The sequence below is a fragment of the Lissotriton vulgaris genome, chromosome 4_1, assembly GCF_964263255.1.
Source record: "Lissotriton vulgaris chromosome 4_1, aLisVul1.2, whole genome shotgun sequence".
Classification (NCBI taxonomy): domain Eukaryota; kingdom Metazoa; phylum Chordata; class Amphibia; order Caudata; family Salamandridae; genus Lissotriton; species Lissotriton vulgaris.
This window is the reverse complement of record NC_141691.1, coordinates 526,716,094-526,739,350: the sequence shown is the minus strand read 5'-3', so window position 1 is coordinate 526,739,350 and position 23,257 is coordinate 526,716,094. Positions and strand designations below refer to the sequence as shown.

General features: G+C 45.7%; 1 protein-coding gene across 1 annotated transcript in view; it reads left to right on the top strand.

Moving 5' to 3' along the window:
- Nucleotides 1–21,592, top strand: part of MARS2 (methionyl-tRNA synthetase 2, mitochondrial) — a 40,625-nt gene extending 19,033 nt beyond the window's left edge. Inside the window, exon 3 of the mRNA XM_086964675.1 lies at nucleotides 20,265–21,592. Coding sequence (XP_086820801.1) covers nucleotides 20,265–21,443 — 1,179 coding nt within the window. The 3' untranslated portion in view covers nucleotides 21,444–21,592. The remainder of the gene's footprint in view (nucleotides 1–20,264) is intronic.
- Nucleotides 21,593–23,257: the final 1,665 nt, after the last annotated feature.

Sequence of the window (23,257 nt, the reverse complement as noted above, 5' to 3'; positions counted from 1 at the left end):
AGTACATGGACTATTAGTTTGTTTTCTTTTTGATGCAGTGACTATACAACTGAACCCTTCGTGCTTGTGTGAAGGGTATTACTTTGTTCATGAGCCAACCAGAGCACGTAAAACCAAAAAGAAGCAATAAAGCTGGTAAACCCTACCCCCAGACTCGCTCATATCTCCATTTACCTAGAGACCGGGACGGAATCCCCGACAGCCTTGTTGCGACAGGGGAGCCTTCATTGCAGCCCTTGTCGCCTTCCACGGCATGGAAACTAAAGAACGGACCTCTTGAATGCTATTCATTGTGTTAGCCTCAGAAGGGTAAAAGGAGGAGTCATTATCCGAATTAACTTTTCCCTCTCCATCACGTGGCACCTTTCACACTCGCTCATTCATACACTCATTCGCAGTGGCACTAACCCACCCAGACGCATCACATTCATGTGCTCACTCACTCACAATCGGACACTCACTCACATTTCCAGCTACATGCCCAAAGGCACGTGCTTTGGGACACTCGGCTATCAAGAAGTCTCCCCTCCCATCCAACCGTAATTCAGCATAGCACTGAGGACAGGACTGTACTGAGGCGAGGGAGCCTTCAACAGAGACAACCTTTCATTTCTTACGTTTGTCTGGCTTTCATATGTTTATGCTACATGTGTTAGCAGCACTCTAGACCTGCTGCCTTTGCCAATGCTCGTTTTCTACGTATATCCCTCTTAGGCGTTCCCAGATGTTGGCCAGTATGCACTAGTATCTTGGAGGGTATGTATCCTTTTAATTTCAATAAGAAATCCTCGGTTTTCATATAGCGCCTCTTACCGCAGATTTTAGAGCGCTGCATATCACAGGTGTTACTACGGACTTCTTGAATGCTATTCATTGTGTTAGCCTCTGAAGGGTAAAAGGAGGAGTCATTATCTGAATTAACTTTTCCCTCCATCACGTGGCACCTTTCACACTCACTCATTCATACACTCATTCGCAGTGGCACTCATCGACCCAGACGCATCACATTCATGTGCTTACTTACTCACAATCGGACACTCACTCACATTTCCAGCTACATGCCCAAATGCACGTGCTTTGGGACACTCCATCAGTCGCGTGTGCACACACACACACAGTCACTCACGGCTCAACCAGTCACTCGCTTGCAGGATACATTTCTTTCTAAATGCATCCTGTTGACGTCCCGACAGACGTCCGATCATTTAACATAATTGGCAGATTTATCCTTCACCAAATGAGGCACTCGGCCTTCTCACGGCACTTTTGTCTCGCGCACGCACCGGAATGTGCTCCTTGGTGACGAAGTGCTTTGAAGGTCTGTGATGCAGCACTATACGTAGCTCAATTGAAGTAAAAGGACCAGCCCCATCACTGAGGTGGAGTGACTGTCTCCGACATGCAAGTCACCTTCGCCTACACTCCCAGGAGCACTATATATCAAGCATTGGCAATGCCAACAGGTCTTTGCCAATGTTCATGTTAACAAGGCTTCCAATGGCTAACAAAGTTTTTCTAAACGAGTTCAGAGATGGCCAACGGGTCTCGCTATTTAATAAATAAAATTACTTCGTAAATAAACACTGGCTTACAGAAATGCTGAACACATTAGCAAATCAACGTCAAACGTGTTAGCTGTGCCAATGCTTGTTTTAGGGCAATGTTAATGCACAGAACCCGTTTTATGGACACAGTGTAATTACATATGATCAAAGGTCATGTAAGAGAGGTGAGCCGCCTGCCTCGCATCACCACATGAAAGCCATTTGTTGCTTGTTCACACTTCTTTCACGGCCGCGAGGCTGTGCGTGCTTTCAAAGTGATCCGCTCACTTCTCTTCCCCCCTCGCCAAGACTTCACATTTCAAAGAGCTCTCCCCCGCCTCCTGTCCCCCGCCCCACTCTGACTTATACCTATTCAGACTTCCCTCCCTCCTGATTTGCCGTTCTCCCACTCTTCCTCCTCCTCAGGCCCCTGTGGTCTGCATAGAAATAGGAGCTAGACGTTTCAAGAGGCCAATTGCCTCGCAGCGCTAGAGGTCTGAGGTTGCCGGTTTACATTGTGCTGTTTTACATCTTGGAGCTCAACGGCCTCGCAGCGCTAAAGGTTCTGTGGTTGCTGGTTTACATTGCCCAGGTTTAAATCCAGGGCTCAGCGGCCTCGCAGCACTAGAGGCTGTGGTTGCTTGTTTACATTGCACTATTTGATATCATAGGGCTCAAATGCCTGGCAGCGCTAGATGTCAGTGGCTTCCGGTTTACATTGCTCAGTTTTAAATCCTGGAGCTCAGTGGTTTCTCTGCACCAGAGGTCTGTGGTTGTTTGTTTACATTGCGCAGTTTTAACCCCTTCCCTGCTGGCCCGATTCCGCCCCCGTGCGGTAAACAAACGAACAGGGGCGGGTCATGACGAACCCCAGCCGTCATCAGCACACGAGCACCGTAGTGCATGACGGCTGGGGTTCGTCACCAGCATGGAAGGGGTTAAATCCTGGAGCTCAGCGGCCTCGCAGCGCTAGAGGTCTATGGTTGCTAGTTTACAATGTGCGGTTTAAATCCGAATTTAATCCGGCTCCCGCCCCCCTTCCCACAGACACTCGCGTTGAAAAAGTTCAGGTTTGTTGGAATCTATTGAGCTGCACAGCAGCCTTTGCAGACTTCCAGCCCCACACTTAAAGCATATTAAACATGACCCTGCATGGCTGCTGTGTGTAGTACTGGAACAAAGCCGGATAATACCAATACTAAACGTAAGCGCCCGAGCGAGAACCCAAAAAACGCACAGGTCTGTTTAGACACGGTTACAATACTTCATACACTGCCTAAGGCACAGGTAACTTGGCACAAATGTGCCTCTAGAATGACCATCACTAATTTCATCCAATGTGCTATTCATTTAAAAGTCATGTCTTTATGTTGGATTCTTGTATTTTGTTTTACTAAATGTATAGTTACGTTGTTACTGTCAATTAGCATTCCTATAGCGCGTAATCTGCCTTTGGCAGGGCATCGCAGCGCCATTCGCCAGTCCCCTACCAAACTTTTTTTTTTACAGACTAAAGTCGGATTCGGTTTTGTGAAGTCCCTGGCAGCTATCTGCTAAAAGGCGACAATTACCAATAGATAACATAAAAAAAATATTTCAATCTATGATGTGTCAGCTGCAACACCAGATAATAGAAAAATCGGATTCTGATTCACTCTACAAAGCTGAGCTTTGTCTCCTATTCATGTATGTTTCCCTTTTTTTCTGCCCTTATGCCCTCTGTTAGACTCGTTTTTTGTGCCCTTCTGCCCTCTGTTAGACTCGTTTTTCCCTTGTTTTTCTGCCCTCTGTTAGACTCGTTTTTTGTGCCTTTCTACCCTCTGCATCACCACATCATCACTCAGCGCTACCCCAGCATCACTCAGCACCACCACATTATCACTCAGCACCACCACCACAGCACCACTCAGCACCACCACATTATCACGCAGCACCACCACATTATCACTCAGTAGCCATAGCACCACTCAGCGCCACCACAACATCACTCCGAAGGACCACCACAGCATCACTCAGCACCACCACAGCATCACTCAGCACCACCACAGCATCACTCAGCACCACCACAGCATCACTCAGCGCAACCACAGCATCACTCAGCGCAACCAGAGCATCACTCAGCACCACCAGAGCAACACTCAGCACCACCACAGCATCACTCAGCACACCCACCACCACTGCACCACTCAGCGCAACCACATCACCACTCAGCGCTAACTACATCACCACTCAGCGCAACCACAGCATCACTCAGCACACACAGCATCACTCAGCACACACAGCATCACTCAGCGCAACCACAGCATCACTCAGCGCAACCACAGCATCACTCAGCACCACCACAGCATCACTCAGCACCATTCAGCACCACCACAGCAACACTCAGCACCACCACAGCAACACTCAGCACCACCACAGCAACACTCAGCACCATTCAGCACCACCACAGCACCACTCAGCACCACTCAGCACCACCACAGCACCACTCAGCACTACCACAGCACCACTCAGCACTACCACAGCACCACCACAGCATCACTCAGCGCCACCCCAGCATCACTCAGCTACACCACAGCATCACTCGGCGCCATTGCAGCATTATTCTGTGCAACCATTCAACAACAACTGGTTCAAATATGTTCTCTCAATGTTTCAAGATTTATTACAAATGTCACAAAAAGATGTTAATATTTCACTTCGTCACAATAAAATACACTGAACATAATCTTCACAAAAGTTATTTATAAAAGTTTAAGCTATTGCCATTACAAATTACAATCACTTTTATTTAAGTATTAATTAAATAAAAAAAATAAAAGCCATTGTTATTTGTAATATCAATTCATCTAAGTCACATAAATATAAAACATGTTGCATTACAAATGCTATTGGTGTCACATTTGCGAAAGTTATAACTATTGGCATTGTAAATGACAAAGCTATTAATTTAGCTATTTTCAAAACCAACAGATAAATAATAAAATTGTCATTTACAAGACCAATAGTTCAAACTTTCCTAATGCGAGACCTATTGCATTGCAAATGCTTGTTATCTCTTCTCCTTCACTCCTTATCTTTGCTCTGCGTCATTGCCCTCCTGCCTCTTCATTGCCCCTCCCCTGATTGCTTCTATCACTTTACCACTATCCTCCCTTCTTGCTCCCTGTTCACGCTAGTTACAATGCTGCAATTTCCCAATAAGCAGTCAAAAGACTATAGACCCATATGCCTGGTCTGATCATCCTATCGTTCAGATGGAAGTACAAACTCTTCCAAAAAATAGTAAACCGGTATCCAATTTCGACAGGTGATTAAATCGGCTAAGATTTTTAAAAAAGAGGATGATCGAGGCCTTTCAAGAAACTTATCCTTTACTTAGTAATAATCCTGTTGAAGCAGTTCAAGTTTTTAATAACTGGCTTTATAGGATAGAAAGTGAGTTTGCTCCACCTGTTAGCAGTTGGAAAATGAAAACAAGGCCATCTGCTGCTTGGTTTTATAAAGAAGCTAAACTGCGCCTAAGCAGAATGACGAAACAAATATGATATGTGTAAAGTTAAATATAAGAAAGCTCTAACTAAATAGAACAAGCATTTGCAGTGCAATAGGTCTTGCATTTGGGAGAGTTAGAGCTATTGGCATTCTAAATGACAATTTCTTTTTGGTTTGCAATGGAGTGGACGCATAAAAAAACAAAGTTGCTGCAGTCATCCAAGGCGTAGGGAACAGCTCCTGAAATCTCTTTCATTCCATCTGCTATCAAAATAGACAAGAAACATGAAAGCGGGCGGCGTGCTGAAACATGAAGCGCGGTGCCAGTGTACATAAAAGTTATGCGTAAAACATGAAGCAGGCGCCGTGATGATGAAATAAACACCCCACGGTCCTACAGACAGATACCCACGGTATAAAACGAGAAGGAAATAAAACAAGGAACACATAAACACTTTACAGTGTAAGGAAATTGTAGTTGACCAGTGCTCCTGAGCGTAAAACTGAAATTATGTATTGGAAGTGCCAACCAATAAGTATCCAGCAAAGAAAAGTGATGCAGGAGTGACCTAATGGCAAGCAGCAGGCGGGATTATATTCCATATAGTGATTACAGCAGGTCTTCCAGTCAGCTCATGCCCCTGCCTAGGCGTGACTGAAAAAACTGATCCCACAAACAAGATCGCCTACTATTATAAAACTGTTTGCAAAGCCTGGAGCCCCCAAAGAGAAACCTTTAAGATCACGCAGAGCCTCTTGTCTATGGACAGAATTTGTCAACTTAATATTTCTTAAGAATGCTGCAATGATCTGACTAGGTTCTTTATTAAAAAGATAAGGTCACAAAGTAAAGAGCCTATTACAGATAGCCCCAAGATTGGGATTGAGAAGCCGGCTAAGAAGAAGAAAGATTACATAAAGTTAGCTATCTTGACCACGTTAAATCAAGAATCTTTACAACTCCTATTGACAAAAAATTCAATCTGGCTACCTCCGGGATCCTTGCCTTCCCAGAGTTATACAAGCTATATACCCTGCCATAGTAAAAACACTTAACGTCTTATTAAATTCCTCCTTGAAGATAGGAATAGTTCCTGATGACTTTAAAAAAAAGCCATAATGCTAGCACTATATAAAAGCCCAATGACGACCCAGGGTAATGTGCCAAACTCCTTGAATCGCATGTTGCCCAGGAACTTAGTAATCATTTGTTCCTGGACCTCAGCAAGCTGGCTTTTATGCTAAACATAACACTGAAACTGTGATACTATTGGTCATTGATGTCCTTAGGAAGGACTGGGACATGAGACCTATTTCGGCATTCGTCCTGCTTGAACTGTCCGTAACCTTTTGAAACGTTGGGCTATACTATCTTGCTCTGCCATCAAAGAGATGCAGGTGTATCTGAGATAGCAAATAAATGGATGGCCTTATTTCTGAATAGTAGAACTCCGGTAGTACAATTGGCCTCGATTAGGGAAGCTGAAGTTAGAGTTGATTCTAAGGTTCCTCAGGATTCGACCTTCTCACCTCATTTATTCAACATTTACATTCAACTCCGATAAAGGAACTAGTCATAGAGGGTGTTGATTTTTTAATTATGCTGATGACTCTCAAATCGTACTATGTCTTAATGGTCAAGCTGCGCCTCAGTCTTTATTTCAAGACATTATGTGCGGTTAGTGGTTGAAATAGGAGTAATTATTCAAGGTTAAATGCAGAGGAAACCGAAAAAGTGGTTTTTAATGGCAACTCTGCATCCTGGTCCAATCTTTATTGGCCCAGCGAAATGGGACATTTACCAGTTCCTAGCCAGCAGTAAAAAGGTTAGGAATAGTAGATGGCCGACAACTTTCATTAAGACGGCAAATTAATTCTGTCGTCTCAAAATGTGTTTTTATTCTAGGGCCTTCAAGAAGCTACAACTGTTTCTTTTTGTTGAATCAAAGAGGACTACGGACTGGCTGGTGAATAGGTTATGCAAATAGCATTAATCTTAGCCTCCCAAATCGCGACATTGCAAGACTACAACTGCTTCACAATGCAGTGACTAGGTTGGTGCCCAAAGCTTATCACAGATCACACACCATACCCAATCTGAAACGGCTCCATTGGTTACTAGTGAAGTAATACATTCAGTTCAAAATGTGCTGCTTAGTCTTCAAGGTTCTGCATGGGATAGCCCTGTATTTATTGACCATTCGAGTGGCGAGATTTGCCCTGAAGCGGGAATTTCATTCTTCTACAGCCAATTTCCTGCTGGTGCAGAGATTTTGCAAATCAAGGGTTGCAGATTCTTTGTGCAAGCCCCGACTACATAGAACTCCCTCCCACTACACATTCAATCACTGAATTATAAACGTTCAAGATTGCTTTAAAAATCTAGCTCTTCAAGAAAGCATTTGAGTTGCACCCCTAAGGTTGGCGTCACAGTACAGTGTTTCCATTTCTCTCTCTGGTATTGTTAGTTCCATGATACTCTTGAGTAAACAGCTCTCTGTAAATACTGGATAAAATAACATATCGATTGAAAGCATGGTAAGCACTCACTGAATATGCAAGAACTTCACAGTCTGAAAAAACAAACAATACATAACCGTGATTACTTTCATTCCTGCGTTTAGTGTTGTCATGCAATATTTTTATGTTATAACCATTTCTTATCCTTTGCGAGAGATGCATTATCTTGTTTTTCATGGTTAATCCATGAGTTAATTCGGCGAGTTCAACACAGGCTAGTAAAATCTCGGTGTGATCTGCAGATCAAAAAGTTTTATCCTTTTTTTATTTCATATATATATTTTTTTTTATATACTAGAAAATGTACAAATTCCTTCAGAAAGAATGATCATTAGATAACCATGATTATCATTAATGATTAACAGATAAGCAATTACTTGTGTTGCTCTGGAACCAGAATATATTCTTATATCATCAAATACATTGCTAATGAAAAAGGCAAAAAAAATCCTTTGTAAGAGATAGAGTAGAGGGAAAAAGAAAGAGCTAAGATAGAAGTTAAAGACACAGTAGTTAGAAGTAGGATCACTTTGCCACATTTTCTCACTCAACATTGCTGTGGGTCTTAGATTCGCATTATGGGCAGGGCTCTAGAAATCACACGTTTATTAAGTAGATGTCTTTTGTGGATGCCTGAATGTGGTGAAAAGCATGTCTCTCTCATTCCACAGTGGCCTTGTACTTTTTGATAAGATCCTTTGCTTCGATATATAACCTACAGGTCACAATTGATCATCTAACGTTGGGCACTGGCTGTGGCCTGTCTGTAATTTTGTGATGCGACATATGTACTAGGAGGTCATGTTGCAAAATCTTCAGTAAGATCTCCCTGATGAATATTAATTTGGCAGATCACTATTTGTGAACCCCTATGATTGGCTACAAACACAGGGATGGTGCCTGGGAAGAAGAGCAGACTGACATCTTGCATTTGCATTATCAGACAGGAAACCTTTTCATTTTAAAGCAGCCTGTAATTCTTAAAGAAATCAGAGCCGATTTAAAAAATCCTGTTTGGGCACATTTTGAGGGGAATAGACAGTGGTCCTGGGGACCATTGTCTACTGCCCCTGCAGCTGCCTGACTCGATTCCATAGGGAATCTCTCCAACAGGGACAATTTCCCGTTTGAATAAGGGTAACTATCTCCTATTTGTGAGTCTGCAACTTTTCAGTGGTTTGCGATGCATTTCTTTCTGAATCGCAACTAGTCAGAGCTCAACTTTCAGTCCCCTTCTGTTTCACATTCAGAATGAGTTGTCAAAACCATTTTGTGAATCAGAAATATTTTACGAAACTGAACAATGGGTTTACAGTTACAAATTCATCTTTCTGCTGAAGTTGTCTATATGCTCATGGATCTCTCTTGTAACCCTGGGCGAAGCACTATGCTACGCTCGCGTAGTTTGCGCTACTTCGCACTATGCGAATTGCACGCAGCACAGTGCAAACACGCGTAGCATAGTGGTCATTTATTGCTTGCTTGCGGTCCTCGACATCAAGTTGGCGACCGCAAGCAAGCAAAATGACATCTCGGCGAGACTTTTTCCTCGTTCGTGATCAGCAACATCAAGTTGCCGATCGCGAGCGTGGAAAATAAACCTCCCGGCGAGAATCTCAATGAGGGAGGTCAGGTTTCTCATTGCGAGTGGTCGCTTATGCTCGCGATCGCTGGTGATGAGAAGCTACCAGTCCGCATTGAGAAAGCTGCCGCTCAAGTAGAAATCTACTCGAGCGGCAGAAAACGACCGCTTGCACTGTGCAAGATGCCTTTCCCACTGATTGCACAGTGCCGGATGCTTGTCCGCACTGTGCAATCAGTGCGAACAGCATTTTGCACAGTGCACTACGTAGTTCGCGTAGCTACACATAGCTCGCGAAGTGCACGTCTCGTAGCTACACGTAGCGCTACTTCGCGAACTACGCCCGGGGTTACTCTCTTGTGGTGTTCCACTTATTTGCAAATCACTGTCCAATGGAGACTTTTCCTGTTCATTTTATTGTTTATTATGCCATAACGGGATTATGAATGCGTGTTTCATTTTGTGTTTGCATTTTCTATCCAGCATTGGGAAGTGCTTCTGCCATATCTGTTAAACTCTGATTGACTTGGTAGTTTGGTTTGCCCTGTTCCCATGATACACTGGGCCAGGGACAGACTAATTTGCATATAGCCAGGTTCTGAGCTGGGATGGTGCAGTGAGCAAAAAAACGGTGTTGGATTAAGCCCTGATCTCTTGACTGGGTGAGAGTATTCTGCTTAATTCAGAAACTCTGTCCATCACCACCCCCTGTTTAATTATTTTGTCCACCATAAGCGTGGAAGGGTATACTCAGACGTGAGTCCCTAGCTCATTGCACCATCAGGATTCAAGCAAGCCGGGCCGAAGACGGCTGAAATGCCAGAAACCGGTCCCCGGTATCTTGTTTCCTTCCCAGTGAAAGAATTGGCTTGGTAGTTTGGTTTGCCCTGTTCCCATGATACACTGGGCCAGGGACAGACTAATTTGCATATAGCCAGGTTCTGAGCTGGGATGGTGCAGTGAGCAAAAAAACGGTGTTGGATTAAGCCCTGATCTCTTGACTGGGTGAGAGTATTCTGCTTAATTCAGAAACTCTGTCCATCACCACCCCCTGTTGTTTAATTATTGCATTTTCTATCCAGCATTGGGGAGTGCTTCTGCCATATCTGTTAAACTCTGATTGACTTCAATTTTGGAGGCAAAGGAGGGGTTTTAATAGTGTAATGGTATTAGGTTTAACCATCTGTAATTCTGCTTCAACAAAAGTGGGCATACAGGAGAAATCCCCTCAGATCTATCCTTTAATAGCCAGCTCATACCTTGCCTAGCAAGGAAGGCTATTCGATGGATAGAGCAAGTGAGGAAATTGAGCCCTTCTCTATTTTTTTTTTTTTGGAGTAGTTTGTGCTTCTTCATTGACATTTTAGATCTTTTATGAGCCCAAATGAATTCAATATTGAGGCTGTATTCTTTTGAAGAAAACATCAGACATCCTCATTGGAACCAGTTGTAATAGGTAGTTTATCACTGGTGTCATCATTTTCACCAATTCGATTCTTTCCAACCAAGGTGTATATCTGAGAGAGAGTTGTTTACTGTCAAGTCTATTTTACAGATGATGTCTTTTTCATTAACCCCTTCGATGCTCATGACGAGCTCAGCTCGTCATGAGGCACAGTGGAGCTGTGCTGATGACGAGCTGAGCTCGTCATGAACAATGGGTAAACATCAAAGGTCAGCACAGGAGAAAAATATCCCTAGCAGCAAAGGTGTTAATCTGTCCTGTTTCCCCTTAAGACGTTGCATTGGTAGCCTTAAGTAAATATATGCCTTATTTCGCTATTTTACATCAGCATTCTGGATCATATCAGAAGTGTAAATTGAAATATGAGCCTAGTGGTGTCTCTCTCCATTCTTCATGGTTTGGCAGTATTCTTTTCTTCATAGTTTGGTAAAATGAATGCCAATGAAGTGGATGGTCTAGAAACAATAAGATAAAGTTGTCTGGTGTTATCATAGTTATCTCCATCATTTTCAAACCATGCCATAGGTCATGTGCGACAGGGGTATCTTGGAACATGCTTAAGAGTGATGACACGATGGAGGAGCTTCCCGGGCAAGCAAGATGGCTGCGTAAGCTCAGAGCTCCGCAGACCCTCCGACCCTCCGCACATATCCTGGAAGAAATCCTGTTCCACGGTGGTGGATTCTAATTGACGAGTGGTCACAGACGCGGGATCCGCTTTCCGTTTCTGAATCCGACATTTCTTGGCGAAGTTATGTCGTGTTGAACTTTGTGCCAGGGATGCGCCATTGTTCCGGAGGTGGCCGACGATCGAGACGACGCGGTGCATGATTGATATGCTGAGTAAGCGTCTTCTGCTCCTGTTGGCGGAGTGCACGTAGTCGCGGAGTTGCCTATTGTTGACTTGGCATTCAGGGAAGCTACGCTCCGCGCCCGATCGAGTGCTCACGGCGACATCGCCGTACTGCCCTTGGTTCTGTCCGGACCCAACATGGCTGGCAGGGGTGATCCCGACAAGACGGCGAACCGGGCTAGCAGGAAGACAGTTCAGCCCCAGACAAACAAGATCGATCGGTACGCCCAGCAAAGGACCTCACCCACTGTTGTTGCTCAGTCTAAGGACTCCTTACGGGCGAGCTCACCAGAGGGGTCGGAGCCCACCCTTCGCGACATCATGGGGGCTATCACTGGCATCAGGACTGAGATGCAGAAACAACACGAGGTCCTGGCACACAAGGTGGACACCCTGGCTATCGATCTCAATCTGATCAGAGCCGACGTGGGCAAAACGAATGATCGAGTGAAGTCTCTCGATATCAAAACCTCCAGCCTCACGACCGATGTCTCGGGCCTACAAGCGGGGGTCTGTACCTTGCGGTCGGTTAATGACCTGTTCTCAAAGCGGCTGGAGGATTTCGAGGGACGTGCCAGGCGGCAGAATGTGCGCATCATTGGGGTACCGGAGGGTGCGGAGGAAGCGGCCGTTGACCTCTTCGTCGAGGACTTGGTCAAGACCCATCTCGCTCCGGCAGGCCTCAGTCACTTTTTCTCGGTGGAGCGGGCCCACAGAGTACCTGGCGGCCCTCCGGAGACTGGCGTGGCACCGAGACCCATCATCGCCCGTTTATTTAACTTCAGAGATCGGGACGTGATCCTCCAGGCTTCGAGGCGACATGGGCCGCTCAAGTTCCAAAATGCAGATGTGAACTTTTACCCGGACTTCACCAGGGCTGTTCAGAGACAGCGCCAAAGTTTTGCGGGGGTAAAACGGCGCCTCAGGGACTTGGGGCTGAAGTACTCTATGTTGTTCCCCGCTAAACTGCGCATTGAATGCGATGGCCGAGCCATGTTTTTTGATATGCCTGAGTCTGCGAGCGACTGGCTGGACACTTTGCTGCACCGTCGAGAAGAGCAGGACGAACATTCAGAAGGCGCCTCTGGTGGCCCTGATCTACAGGAATAGTGCTTCTCGCACCACCTTTGTCGGTTGGTGTGCCCGTTGACTGTGACCGATAATGCCAAGCTGTTGCACTTTACTGGGAATATCCTATTCTCACATGGAGGGTGGCAGGGGGGGACTGCGGGGGTTCCTTACTCCTCTAGGGTCTCTTTTGTAGCTTAGTTTATGGGGCGACAGGCACACTGCTGGTTGGGAGGGCTTTTTAGTCTGCTGCAGGGGTGCAGGGTGGGGGGTGGTGTTGGGAGTGGTTTTGTGTGTTTTCTCTGTTTCTTTCTTCTTTCCCTTAGGCAATGGGCCATATGCTCTGCTTTGTTTCATGCATCGATGAGGCCTCTGGGGGCTGGTGAAGGCTTGGGACACGATGATGGAGGGTAGGAAATTGAAAGTTCTTTGTTGGAATGTCAATGGCTTGGGTGATCGTATTAAGAGAGGGGTGGTATTGCAACTGTTTAAAAGACATATGCCTGATATTGTTCTTTTGCAGGAGACACACTTGGTGGGGAATACATGCAGAGCGCTCAACAGGAAGGGTTTCAAGATGGTGGCTCATTCGGGGTTCTCTTCGGGGTTCCGGGGGGCGGGTGTTATGATGCGCACGTCCCTCCCTTTTGAGATTGATTCCACTGTTGTAGACGAGAGGGGGCGGTACGCAGCCGTCGCAGGACGGTGGGAAGGGCGTGTCTTGACATTGGTTTCGGTTTATGTCCCTCGAGGTTTGCAAAACAACACCTTCCAGGACCTTGATAGCGCCATTTTGAATCTGCCAGCAGGGTTGCTTATTGTGGGGGGGTGACTTTAATTCTGTTTGCTCCGGATCCTTGGATAGACATCCGCCTAGAGACCTTCGTAGTTCGCACATGTGGTTGCCCACTTTCCTTGATACTATGGGGTTGGTCGACTGCTGGAGACTCCTACATCCCACCCAGAGCCAATATTCTTTTCATTCTGGCGCTCATGGTAGCCTCTCCAGGATTGATTACGTTCTTGCCTTGGCAGCTCATGCACCGGCGGTCTCTGAGGCCCACTTCTTGGCGAGGGGTATCTCGGACCACTCCCCGTTGTGGGTCTCATTCGATTTTAATATTGTTGTAACGGAGCGACCGGTGGTGGTCAATCCGTGGTACTTCCGAAACCCGAAGACTCGTGCTCTCTTGGCCAAGGCTATCGAACTCTACTTTACCGAGAATGTGGGAACGGTTGCATCGGCTGCCACCTTGTGGGAGGCTTTTAAAACGGTCCTGCGGGGTGAGGCATTTGCTCTCATAGCGGTAGCTCGTAGGAACAGGACATGGTCCGTATCGAGACGGAGATTATGGAGTTAGACTCCAGACTGGAGGCGGGCCCTGAGCCCGACCTGCTCCATCATCTCTCCCTTAAGCAATCGGAATATCGAGACCTTGCCACCGACGCTGCTCTCCTCATGGGCAGGGAACAGCAGGGTCGGATTTACGACGTTGGTGACAAGGCGGGCAAACTGCTGGCCTGGCTCGATAAGAAAGAGAGGGCCAGCCGCGTCGTCCCGGAGATACTGGGAGAGGACGGAGTGTTGGTTACTGACCCGAGTGCAATCGCTGAGTCCTTTTCGGATTACTTTCGGGGCGTTTACTCCTCTGTCTCGGACAGGTCTGAGGCCGACTCGGGAGCTTTCCTGTCGGATATCGATCTCCCGTGCCTGTCGGAAGCAGATCGAGACGATCTAGACAGGGATATAACTGCGGACGAGGTAGCGCTCGCGATTCACTCTCTTGAGATCTGGCAAAGCGTCTGGCCCAAACGGTATTCCGGTTGAGCTATATAAAATCAAACCGGATGTAGTTTCCCCACACTTGCGAAATATGTTCCTGGAGGCGCGGGAGACTGGTATACTTCACCCCGACCAGAGGTTGGCCACCATTGTGGTTATCCATAAGGAAGGGAAGCCAAGAGATTTGTGCAGATCGTATCGCCCCATTTCTCTTTTAAACGCGGAGCCTAAGATTCTGGCCAAAATGCTCGCCAACCGTCTGATTGGCGTCATCGGCGACTTAGTGCACCCGGACCAGTCGGGCTTTATTCCACACCGCAACACTGCTCTTAACCTGCGCCGACTTCACGGTGCCCTGGCCAGGGCCCATACGCTTGAAGAGCCGGCTGTCCTGGCATCGTTGGATGCCACAATGGCTTTCGACTCCCTTGAGTGGAGTTACCTGTGGGCAGTGTTGGCGAAGCTCGGTTTTGGCCCGGAATTTGTGGGGTGGGTCAAACTCCTATACGCCGGCCCGTTGGCTAACGTAGCTGTCAACGGTCGAGTTTCCGTACCCTTTGTTCTTCAGAGGGGCACCAGGCAGGGCTGTCCTTTGTCGCCCCTCCTGTTTGCACTCGCGCTCGAACCGCTGGCGGCCTGGTTACGCAGACACCCCGACCTACATGGTATCCGATGGTCCCCTGACTTCGAGGACCGAGTGTCACTGTATGCAGACGATATTCTTCTGTACCTCACTTCCCCCTGCAAATCCCTCATTGTGGCCTGTGACGTGTTGCGACTCTTCGGCCAGTACTCCGGCCTAGTTATTAGCTGGTCCAAGTCACATTTGTACGCCCTGAAAGGGGGAACGCCTCGCCTTCCGAGGGGTTGTGGCATACAGGTGGCGAGCCAGGGCTTCAAATACTTAGGGATCTACATCTCCACTAACTCCAAAGCGCGCTATGAGCATAACTTGCTTCCCCCTCTTCTCCGCCTTCGGCATGATGTAGAGGGGTGGCGTAAACTCCCGCTCTCACTGCTTGGGCGCGCGGCGTTGTTTAAAATGATGTCCTTGCCCAGGTTCCTTTACGCCCTACAAAACACCCAAGACCCGGTCCCAGCCCGATACTTTGGTGAGATCGAGAGCTTACAGCGCGCCCTACTTTGGGATGGTCGCCCTCGTATCGCTATTACGAAGCTCACGCTGCCGTGGTACGATGGGGGGGATAGCGTTGCCTGATGTGCGGAGGTATTACTGGGCCTCCCAGCTGGCAGCCATTAATCATGGTTTATATGGTCCAGCGGACAACCCGGGGTATGCAATGGATCGGTGGCTGCTGGGCGGAGGGAAGGATCATAGGGCACTCTACTCGATGTCTCTGAACAAGCGGATGTCTGGTCCAACGAAAACCGCTGTCCATATTTGGAGGGCGATTACAAAGGCGCAGGGTTGGAAAGATAGGCTAACGAAGGTGACCCCACTTTACGACTCGGACATACTGGGCAGACTATGGCATACCAAGGGCTTTGATAAGTGGGACCTGATTGGCATCTCCAAGGTGGAGGACATGTTGCTGCGCGGCGATGTTAAAACTTTCGCCCAGTTGCAAGCAGAGTTTCAGCTGGGTGGAACGGAATTCTTCCGGTATGCTCAGCTGAGACATGCATTACTGTCCGCCAAGCCAGAGGATGAGGCGATTCCCGATAGTTCCCCCTTGGAAGACAGGGTGCTGGATGGCCACATGCCAGACAGTGCCATTTCATTGACATACAAGAAGCTCATCAACGTCCATACAGACCTCCTCCTGGGTGTGAGGGACCAGTGGGTGCGAGATGGGATAGAGATTGATGACGAAGATTGGCAGAGTGCGGTATCCTCCCCTAAGGAGGTCGCTATCTCTTCCCGTCTTCGGCTGGTGCAGCTTAAAATCTTGCACAGAGTTTATGTCACTGGTCCCAGACTTGTGCACATGGGACACTCTGTTGATGGCCTCTGTAGACGTGGTTGTGGTGCCCTCGCCGCATTCATGCACATTATATGGGAATGTGCTGCAATAGCTTCTTACTGGCGACGTGTGCACTCGGTTATGAGCGAGGTGACTGGGGTGGAAGTGCACGCGGATGCCTCCTGAACATTTGGGGTCCGACAGATCATACTGTGGCCCAGACCCAATGGGTGACCCTTGGTAATATGGTTGCGAAACGGGACATCGCACAGATGTGGGGGGCTACAACGGCTCCGAAGGTTGTACAGTGGAAGGCCAATATGGATTGGTGTATGTTCCGAGAAAAGACTGTGTATGTTGCCAGGGGTAAACCTAAAAAGTGGAAGAAAATATGGGGGGCATGGAACGAATACAGAGGGGACATTTGCGTACCTCCGGACTCCGCTCCACAGGAAGAACACTTATCACCGTAGCCTGTGACTCCAACTGGAGACTTTCCTCGCTGCTATCCTGTGTTTCCCTCCCTCCGCATTCCTAGTATTCTATTTCACTGGATATTACTGTGTTCACTGTGCCCTCCCGGCCTCCTCATCACGCCTCACTGTACTTTATATTCCATTGCCTTTTCCTTTGCGCCAGTTTCGGCGCTTATTTTCCCTTTTCTCCCCCTTTCTTCACACTTGTTATAAAAATCTTGAAAATTAACCTTCACTCGTTCTGATGTACTGATTCTTGCACTTTGACTTCCTTTGTTCCGTTCTGCTGCCTAGCCTCCGGGATGTAAGGCTGAATAGCTGTGTGCATTGTTTTATAATAAAGGTTTTAAAAATTAAAAAAAAGAGTGATGACACATTTTGGAACTTGTCTTGTTTTGTGCTTAACTTACATGTTGAACACAACACAACCAGAAACTTTAGTTGGGAAATGGGACATAGCTGTGTGCATTGTTTTATAATAAAGGTTTTAAAAATTAAAAAAAAAGAGTGATGACACATTTTGGAACTTGTCTTGTTTTGTGCTTAACTTACATGTTGAACACAACACAACCAGAAACTTTAGTTGGGAAATGGGGCTCTTTGCTGGACCCTGCCTCCAGTGAGCATTTCCCAGTGTGTTGCCTTGACATGTTTCTGTGTTTTGTTGAATAGCAATAGTTATGTCCACTCTTTTCTCCACTCCTGGGGGAGTCAAGTGTTTATTAGGTAGTCGTTTGGTGAGTAACTATGGTTTACTTCTGGTGTTCTAGGGCTTTTGGTACTTTTTCACTGTTCAGTGAGTATTGGGTCTTCCTTTACGCTTTGACTCTCTGTAGGGCAGCATGTTCAAGGAGTCCAGGCTTTTTCTAAGAGGTGATGAAGGGTTAGGATATGCAGAAGGTATCATAATAAAGGTCTCTATCCAGTTGGACCTACACCGTTGTAAGTTTTTGTTTGTACTCTTTTGTATTTTCTCTCGTAAATCAAGATGAACACAAAAAAATCAGAAATGCATAATAACTGCAAGGGCAGAGATATGACCCTAAACATTTATAGCACTTACACTGTAAGAAACTAGTATTCATTGGCCTTATTGGTGACGGTGCTGGCGGTGGGGAACCTGGATTTTTACCTTTATGAAATCCTAGTGCGGGCCTTCTTTTCAGTGGGACCCTGACCAATAAGGCAACTGCCCCCTCCATTCAAATGCCGTATAACTGAACGCATCGCCCATTCCAGTCCATGGAATGGGCAATGCTGCAACAACTCGACCCAAAGGTTTGGACAACCCATGTCTGAATCCATTTTCCTTTTCTGATTTCTTCATCTGCCTTGTTTGGGGACATGCAGCAAGTCCGATCGCTATCCTCTTATTAAAAAAAATATAGGAAAATACCCATCCTATTTAAATTAGTAACAACGACACAGCTTGTGAGAACTGCCACACTTGACCTTCCAGACTACCTACAACGGTTTCAATTGAGTATGGCCGAAGTAGAGCCTGTGTTTGTTGTACTTGCTTGGTGAAACAGAAAATTACGACGCCAAAAGCTGATCATCCTCTTGCACTGATTTGATAGCCCTCATCAACAGTATAAAGCGGTTTATAAAAAGTGAATTCATTTTCTTCACAAATCACTGATTTAAGAAATTGTCAGAAATATTTAAGAACTGTCACTTTCTTAAGCGATTGCACCCTGGAATCCCTGATAACTTTTCTTGTATCCGTGGCTGGCATTCAGTCATCCCAACCTAAACTGGTGCATTTGTCTTTTCATAGCTGAAAAGGATTTTCTATATTTATATTGCATGATCGATTGTCCAATAAAGTATTTCAATCATTCACATTCTAGATAGACAACGCTGTACATCACACCCCTCGATGCTTTTCGGTTTCGCGCATTGACCTTCCTCAAATGATAAATACATTTAGGGATGAAGAGGCGCCGAGTCCTCCTGCGTTGTTTTCATTTATATTTCAGATTCGTGCCTTCAATGTCTCAACTACGCTTAAACGCACAGGACGAAAAATGACAGTTTATTAAATGTGTATGATTCTGTTTTTATTAGCTCTGAAGTAGGCTCCCTACCGAGCGAGTGCTATTTAAAACAAATAAATACAATACATAAGCTCGAAAGATTTTTAGTAAAATGTACCTATCGCATTTCTATCTTTTTCACATATAAAGAGCTAATTGAGCTTTTTACGGGCAATCAGTAAGACGCTGCTGCTTGTTATTTTTTTTAAGATGTATCGGTATGGTGCTAATGTTCAGCAATGAATGTGTAAATTGAAGCCTTTAATTTACGTTAATTATCGCATGTAACACCTTCGCGTGCTGTTTTAGAAAGATGAGCGGTTCCTGAGATGTCTGAGTTTTGTCATTCCCTGGCTTCTGCCACCCGAGGCAGATGTCTGGGTACTATATATATATAATAGGGTGGGTGTACCTTATGTTGTACCACTCCATCTGCTAGCCCCATTTCCTCTACTAGGCATGTGTGTCTATTGTGCGTGCACAAGAGCTCGGAAGCAGAACTGACATACTTCCCACACTACTCGAGTCTGCGTGGCACAGGTGCTTGCTTGTATTACACGCTCACTTTGCATATGCTCAGTAGAGGATCTCAAAATGAATTTATTTTTAGTTGGAGGCGATAGGGAATGCTATCTATAGTTGCTACGCGTTCCCTCAAAATCAGAGGGGAGACATAAAAATACAGCTCCCCCCAAATATGGGAGGACAGACTAATTTACTGGTCTAATTTTAATAAGTGTATTTCGGGGTGTTCCCACTAAGCATTCCCAAATCTTAAGTAGTTAGAATAGTAAATGTTTCTTTCCTCAAATGTTATGGGGTATTTTTGTGCCTCCCCTTCGTTTGTGAGAAGACGTGTAAGTATACTGCCATTTCTTATAGGCAAAACAGCATTTCCACGCTTCTCTGCTACTTCTACAACGAATAGACATACAGGGGAGGGCAAAATATTAGAGCACAATCTGCCTGTTGCCTGGAATGCTGTATATTAAACAATGATGTCTTAAGGACTTAATTTTTGCAATAATTTAACTTTTTATCTTTGTTTCATACGGAGTTTTCCTGCCGAGCGTTTTTGAATTAACGGAGCAAATAAATATGAAATTCCAAAACTATGCAGATACTCATTTGATGTCTTAAACTCCTGAATGGTACTAATTAGTAATGAAATGTTGAATCATTCAAATGTACTCTTTGTGAACGTTTGGTATTTCCTCTTAATTAGAATGTAAGAAACAAAACTACCCCCTCCTTTGGCTCCACCACACTGCACAGTTCTCTACTTTAAGCCTGCCTCTCCCACACAGTTCTTCTGTTGGTGTGTATGTCGTTTACTTGGCTGGACCCTGATATTTGTAGATAAAACTATTTGCGTGCAATACTATGATATAAAACGCTTCATACACAGCTTTCATTCCCGAATTTGTTCAGCTACCCTATATAAACCGATAAATAAATACAAACCTAACTTATGATGTATAAAAGCTGTTTTAATATAATTATTATTTTTTTTTTAGGTACACTGGACTAAGGAAGAAAATTATATGTTTAAATTATCAAAATTTAGACTCCCACTATTAAAGTGGCTTCAGAACAACCCAAGCGCAATTTATCCGGATAAGTTTTACCACTTGGTCCTACAAGCTCTGCAGGAGGATCTACCTGACCTTTCGGTATCTCGAGAAAGAGGTCGTCTGACGTGGGGTATTCCCGTTCCCGGTGACGACACTCAGACGGTCTATGTTTGGTTAGACGCATTGGTCAATTACCTCACCATTGCTGGCTATCCTGAGGCCCACGACTCCTGGTGGCCCGGTGCACATCACGTTGTGGGCAAAGACATTCTTAAATTTCATGCCATCTATTGGCCTGCGTTTCTAATGGCAGCTGGCCTGGAGCCACCTTTGCGGATCTATGTGCATTCTCACTGGACAGTTCATGGTCAGAAGATGTCGAAAAGCCTTGGTAATGTAGTCGATCCTATGGACTGCTGCACACAGTTCACAGTAGACGGCTTCAGGTACTTCCTCCTGCGGCAAGGTGTCCCTGACCGAGACTGCGATTATTACGAAGATAAAGTGGTAAAACTCGTGAACGCAGAGCTAGCAGATGCTCTCGGTGGGCTTCTGAACCGCTGCACTGCCCCTGCCATTAACTCTGCCCAGAATTACCCTTTCTTTTCTAGGGCTTGCTTTCCAAACATGCTGGTGCCCTTTGAGGAAGAAGCGTTGGGAAGAGCCACAGAAGAGGACTATAAGCTGCTGGAGGCTGTAGAAGGCTTGCCAGCTGAGGTGAACGACTGCTATGAAAACTTCCAGGTGTATAAAGCGTTAGAAGCCATCAATGTAAGGGTGAAGCAGACAAATGCGTTCTTTCAGAGACATGTGCCATGGAAGCTTGACAGGAGTAACCCGGCAGATAAGTGCTGGCTGGACACTCTCCTCTACGTGACCTTGGAGTGCCTGCGCATGTATGGTACTTTACTCCAACCTGTTGTTCCATCTATTGCAGATAAATTACTTTCCAGATTAGCAGTTGCGCCTCACGAAAGGACGTTGACAGGTCTTCAGTTCTTTTCAAGATACCATGGAAAAGCTTGTCCCTTTGAAGGACGGGACTTGGGCCCTGACACGGGCATCTTATTTAATAGACTTGAAAGACAAAAACTGCGTACAAAACAAAACGTCTCTCTGTAGCTTTCTGAATGGAACATGCTGCATTGCCGTGACTTAAATCAAGCAGTCATTCAGTAAAGTGCAGAAAGCCTGGTGGATTGGAAAGACTATTCAGGAATTTTAAAGAGTGGTATATTAATGTGGAAGTAAAATTATCTGTCTTGCTAACTCGAGCCCATGTGTTTTTTCGTTTGGATGCCACTTTTTCAGAGGGGGTGATTCTATATGTTAACATGCCTTGGTATACTCCGCACCTGAGCTCACATTGTTAAATGAAACCATCTAAATTCCAAATTCCCTTCCCAGACATTACCCAAAACACTCCAGACTCCTCATAAAACTAGTGTCTCTAAGCTCTAAATTCAAATGTGTTTTCTCTCACAAACGCAAGACCCATATGCTCAGAAAGCTCCTAGGAAAGGTGCTTCAGTGTAGTCCACAAATAGGCATTTGTTTCAATCCACTGTGTGGACTAAAAACCCTTCAAGTAGTGAACTAAAACTAGTGACTTTTTGATCGTGGTGTTTGTTGGCGGTTAGCATTCACCTCACAGAGCCATCCTGCCTGCATATTTTAATAGTATACATTTTGACAGAGGCATTTGCAGGCAGACAAGAGCTCTGTCCTTTAAAGCAGGAATGCCAGCCAGCACTCACAATGCTCTTCACCATGTAAGTCATTTCAGTTCTCTTTGCGGTACGTAGTGAGGAGATTCTAGAACATACTTGCTGCCTTTTCAGGCCCATTCCTCTACCATCCAAGGTAATTCCCATCCAAGAGCTTTTTTTTTTTTTTTTTTTTTTTTTTAGTTTTTCAACCCAATACAACATCAAAACGTACTAAGAGTTCAAAGAGATGGAAATGAAATGAAACAAATACTCCTAGTTTCCATTTTAAGAATAGAGAATCAAAAATAGCAATAGTGAGCTCTCGCAACCCTGCAATGGAAGCGGAGGGTATGGTCAAAGACGGGGTAGTGGTTGGAAAAGCGGGAGGTGAAAAAGTACAGTCAAAACTACACATTGTCCCACAGCAACTTGCAGTCACAGCAGGCAAACCATCTTTGATAGAAACCCCATTTACAACAGGCCAGTAGGTATTCAACAAGTAACAAACATTAAGGAGCGTAAAAGCAATAGTTAGATCAAGAATCAGGCCTTCCGTTATTGGGATTATCCACAGTTTTAGTTGACTCCAAGAAGGTCCAAGCTGCTTCTGGTTGTGTGAACATTCTGGTGTCTCCTTATGGGACCAACCTTAACTTTGTTACAACAAACAAATGATGGACGGAATGCTGACCATGCAAACATTCTCCCCCAGTCAAAAGATCTGGGTTAAATCTATCGTTCTTTTGCCCACTACGCCACCCCAGTTTGGACCCAGCCATATGCAAATCAGTCTTGACTCTGTGCCCCATGGGAACAGTCCAGACTGAACTTCTAGGCCAGGTTCTCCCTGGACCGGAAACAAGCATCCTGGGACCGGTTTCAGGGTATGTCACCCTTCTTCAGCCAGGTTAGCTTGAATCCAGTGGCACAGTGAGCAAGGGACCCACGTCTGGGCATACCATCCCACTTAGGGCAAAACTTTGCCAGGTACCACAGCGTAGATTTCATCTCGGTCTATATATAACCCACCTTGTTATGTTTCCTGAGTTGAGTGGTGTGGCAGAGCTCCAGAGTATATATATATTTGACTATCCCTGAGGATCAGAGCTCTTTTCTTCACCACAGCCCTCAAGCTCTTCTCTTGGTCTCGTTAACCCCATAGCTCTCCCCATTTCAGAATAGCAATGCATGTAATATTGCTCTGTGCCGAGCTTGCACCTGAAGAAT